This window comes from Dendroctonus ponderosae, unplaced genomic scaffold (assembly GCF_020466585.1).
Source record: "Dendroctonus ponderosae isolate FM_Combo_2020 unplaced genomic scaffold, Dpon_F_20191213v2 Dpon_F_20191213_9, whole genome shotgun sequence".
NCBI classification, from domain to species: Eukaryota; Metazoa; Arthropoda; class Insecta; order Coleoptera; family Curculionidae; genus Dendroctonus; species Dendroctonus ponderosae.
In genome coordinates, this window is record NW_026019116.1 from 8,267,241 (window position 1) to 8,271,970 (window position 4,730).

The 4,730-nt window shown below is 39.2% G+C and overlaps 2 protein-coding genes across 2 annotated transcripts in view; both read left to right on the forward strand.

The window, feature by feature from the left end:
• The first annotated feature begins 272 nt into the window (after positions 1-272).
• LOC109538917 lies at positions 273-2,853 on the forward strand. The gene is made up of 9 exons (XM_019906358.2): positions 273-602; positions 664-824; positions 885-1,041; positions 1,098-1,462; positions 1,519-1,747; positions 1,802-1,921; positions 1,976-2,140; positions 2,193-2,301; positions 2,360-2,853. Exons 1-9 carry the CDS (start codon positions 545-547, stop codon positions 2,535-2,537), a joined length of 1,542 nt encoding a protein of 513 aa, XP_019761917.1. The 5' UTR covers positions 273-544; the 3' UTR covers positions 2,538-2,853.
• Positions 2,854-4,251: 1,398 nt separating this feature from the next.
• LOC109538906 (GTP-binding protein REM 1) overlaps positions 4,252-4,730 on the forward strand; it is a gene marked incomplete at its 3' end in the record, with an annotated part of 17,839 nt that continues 17,360 nt past the window's right edge. The window contains 1 exon segment of the mRNA XM_048669863.1: positions 4,252-4,515. Within this exon segment, the coding sequence (XP_048525820.1) occupies positions 4,314-4,515 (202 nt within the window).

The window sequence follows — 4,730 nt, forward strand, 5'->3', positions numbered from 1 at the left end:
TGCATGCCAAGGCTTAAAGCAGCAACAACGCTACACATAAAAACTGATGATGGTGGAAAAATACACCGAAACGTATTTTGATTGATAAATAGAGAGAATAAATGCCTGAAACCCAGGAATTAATTTGATTTGGAATTGAAACACAGTCAGGAAAGTATATACAATTTCTATTATGAATGGCATTATTAACACATTTTTTCGCAAACAAACCGGTATTTAAAACGATATTTTCTATACTGAAATTTTAGTGCTCCACCCTTTAAGCAGTTATTCAAACAACTTAGAAAGCTGTGGTTAACGGGCAAATCAATTTCATATTGTTCTCAATGTGACGTCATCAATGACGAAGTGAACTTTCGAAATCAATTGAATTTTGGGAGTTGTTTGAACATTGACTCATTCTGCACTTCGATATTGAAAACAGTCGTTTAAAACATTATATTTTCAGGTTTTTCCCCCATTTTCCTAACCCCACTTACCAAATTTACCACTGACATTCAGTCAAGGTGTTTTTTGTTATGAAAAGACACTTAGGTCTAACAAAATGTTTTGGCCTGGAATTTTTTCAATTTTCCTTTTTCTCCTTGTTTGTGTTGAATTGGGTAAGTAATCATCGCCACTAATAATATGTGCTTTTGAGCACCCACCGTTTTAAACTGTTAGGATGGGCGTTTGAGTTAAAATTGCAATGTGATGATCCTATTGTTTTGGGGGCCACTGTGCAATGTACTGTTAGTGTTTATGATGAAAGTGGGCAGCCGTTGACTGGTGAAACGTTTAAATATACGTGGAAGGACGATGCTATTCCGCAAAATAACAGAGAAGTAAGTTTGCCCATTTCGGGCTCTCAACTGGGACAACTAACATAGAATATTTTTTTGTAGATACAAAAAGTGTCTACAACGGACGACTGGTCAGTTACATACAACCGGTCGGTGTACACATCTGGTATATATATTATCAGAGTGGTTGTATGCAAAATATATTTATCGTTCATATGTATTTCTTCAAATTCACAAGGGACGTTCATCAATGTCTCAGGTTCGAGTTAAATTGAGTTAGTAACTAGTTAGATAATTCATTAAGTATTTTTATAGACTCGCTTAATGGACAGCTTGTAGTCGCTCAACGAAATGAAACCCGCGCCGGTTTTGTATCTGTAACCGATACCGTCCGGTTTAATACAGTTCTGAAAGCTGCAGACAAGAATTACGTCTCCACAGCACCTACAGTATTGTCTTACTGGTTTCTGGATTGCGTTTACTATGGGATTACAACCGATATGCAATTCGAGTTTAATTTTACGAAAACCGACGAGCATCACATTATTGAGACGCTTATTATGGGAGATTTTTCACCCTTGCCTCCTCCCGTCACTCTTCCACCGTCTACCACTAGTACTCCACCAACCACTACTACGAAAGGATCCACTACAACTGCTGGAACTACCACAACTTCTACGGTAGGTATTTCTGTATTTAATCATATAAGTATTCGTTCTTATTAGGGATGTTTCAGACCACCCTAAAGCCAAAATCTGTGTCTAAACGCGATGTGGCTAGTGGGACTATCGAACTTAACTTCACCACTACAGCTGGCAATAAGACAGAGTCGAATATAAAAATGTGGCAAAATGGAACTTTAGTACCCTACAACGCATTATTCCCTTATGTATGCAATAGCACTGCTGTCGTCACTGATCAAACAAAGGTGCACGGCTTTTTCCAGAGTTCGTTTATTACGAAAGGTACGCTCTTCTGCCCAGTGATATGATCTCATTGTATCTGTTGCGATTTTACAGCTCCCATTTCAAATGTTACTGTATCTGGTAACAACTGGCTACAACATGGTGAGCTTTTGAGCTTAAATATCAAGTGTCAAGGCTCGGAAAAAATCCAGTTTTGCTACTTCTTTAAACCAGGTAAAATGTAAACTGTAGCGTTGTCTTTTAGTGTTCTAACTGTAAAGTTTACAGGATTATATAATGTCACTGGCAACGAAACTTGCGAACATTTCATCGAGTTGGAGACGTGCGAATTTCCCATTCGCAGATACCTCCAGGACAAATACACTGTGATCATTATCATTAAAAATGACGTGAGCAAAAAGATCACACCTGTTGCTGTAACTGTTTATAAGGGTATGTTTAAGAACGTGGACAAGTCTGAGATCTATTTGTTATTCTTCTGCAGTTAAGCAGCAGTCTCAGCTATCAGTGATAGTCGTGCCAGTGGCTTTCAGCCTGGCTGCAGTGGTTTCAATTGTATTTGGAATAGCATATTATCTACAAAATAGGTCCAGGTAATTTTTAGCTCATTGGCGCTCCCTTAAATTGAGTTTAACGATGAATGTTTCGCAGATTTGTAGTAGAAGTTGCCGATTTCGACTTCGGTGCAAAATACGCAGACATGGAATACAAAACGTTCAAGGATCGATTGAAAGACTCAATCGTAAATGCGTTTACTAGGGACCCCATGCCGACCACCTCAGATGCTCCGATATGGCCGCCTAGCCATAAGTACGGCAGTATGACGTAATGGGATTTGCAACAGACATTTATTAAACCTGTGAAATTAGTTTTTAGTGAGATGTAGTTTACTCATATATGAAACTTATAGTATGCATAAGCTGCAAGCGCTTAGAGTCGTCGAAAAGTTGCTTAATGTCTGAATTATGCTCGGGGGTCAAGTAAATTCGGCTATTTGAAGAATTTACGATAAGGTCTTTAAACGCGACGTTCGGTTATGTTTACTGAAGTTTTAGGAGAAATGTATATATTAAAAGCTTATTGGCATAAGAGGCAGGAAATTTGTTGTTACCGTAATTATTTATCAATATAACTACTTTATTTTATTTTATTTTTTATTACTGAGGGAGAAAAAACAATTCATGCTAGAAGGTTCAGATACAAGGGCGGATCCCCATTCAATTCCCTATCCAACGAGGCCAAAACGAATTCTGTGGCTCGAATGGTTCTTGAGAAACTTGGAAAAAAGCAGCGTCATGTTCAAGTGGATTTTGCAACAAAAAAAACCACGCAAATCTAAAACTTCTTGAATTCAAGCATTTTTTGAGAAAACTGCCAACATTTGCTTATCGATGGTTCACTTGCTAAAAAGGCCATTTATTTCTCTCTAGAATGACGTACAAATGAGCGTTCTTGCTCAATTTGCCTCCGAGATATGAGCAAAAACGGGACGAAAAACATGAAATTTTGGCATAATCTTGCACCTAAGTGTCTGATATTCAAATTTCGATCATTTACTGCTAAATGCTGTCCGAGGATGGAAGTTCTATTTGAATCGGAACGCCACAGATGTCATGCGGTGAGATATAGCTGGCGTTTTCGGTTGGAGTTGCTAGTTGAGAAGTGGCGGATAGAGTTCGCTATAAGAGGTTAACGATCAGTCGCACATCAGTGTTAACCATAACCTGCGTGATCTGTGCCATAGATAAAGACGAGTAAAGGAGCCGTTTGAGCTCAAAAAACACACTTGTAAAATTTTGATTTTTGGCCGAAATTTTTACAACGATTTTTTGAAAAAACTTTTTTTTTTTCAAAATGTCTTAAATTTTACGATATTTTCACTTCACGGACGCGAAGAATGTATCGAACTGATTAAAAAATATGCTACAAGGTTCAGATGTAATGTACTCTTACCTTGGTCACCCTGTAGAATGCTCTTGTTTTCCAATATAGCGGGTCTCAATCTGAAAACTTCCCACCCTTAATATCCTGCCAACGATTTAAGTCGCAAAAGTCGTCAACATTTCCTGTATAATCGCTAATTTTCTATTTTAAAGTCACATTTTCGGGTCCTTCAATCCTTCGAAAGGCAATGCCAACAAATAAGACACTTTTTCCGAAACGAACGTGCAAAAACCGGTTAATTTAAAACTTCAATTGCAATAAATACTGCTTTACTGACAACTGATTTCAAAGTTGATGTGTTTGTATTCACTCGTTGCCATGGTGCACGTATTGTATTCAAAGAGTCTACAAGCGATTGGTCGATCAGGTTTATGTGTATCCGGAAACACGTCACCAGGGACGGTTTCTAGGCAACGAAGGTTGTTGATTTCTTTGAAAATGGAAAAGTACTGATTTTGTGCGGAAAATATTCCTTGTGGCAGAAATGAATTCTTGACATAACCCCAATAGCTAAGCAAGTCTTAACTGTCAGTCGACAACTAGTAATTTGACGTTTCGCAGCGCCCCCATAGGTAGTTGAACTCGCGAATAGCAATTATTTGTTGGCAACGCCGACGGGCGTCGCGACGGCTTGCAAGCGTCGGCATCGTTAGTTACCGCCATGACGGACGATAGGCCGCAACGCGTTCCGCGTTCGAAAGGACGCTCAGCGTCGATTTGCGCCACTGGAAGTTCCAGCATGGAAGCGATTCCGCCACCGGCCGACGGCACTCCGACTCAGAGGCGGCGCAGGCCGGCTGTGAGGTCGCAGAGTGCCAGAATGACGAATCGCAGAAGTGTTAGGAATAGAGCCACTCCGCCAGGTGAGCTTTCCGAAATAAATTTGAAAACTCTATATGTATTCGTTATATGTATAGATAGTATATACTTTCCTGACTGTGTTTCAATTCCAAATCAAATTCATTCCTGGGTTTCAGTCATTTATTGTCTCTATTTATCAATCAAAATACGTTTCGGTGTATTTTTCCACCATCATCAGTTTTTATGTGTAGCGTTGTTGCTGCTTTAAGCCTTGGCA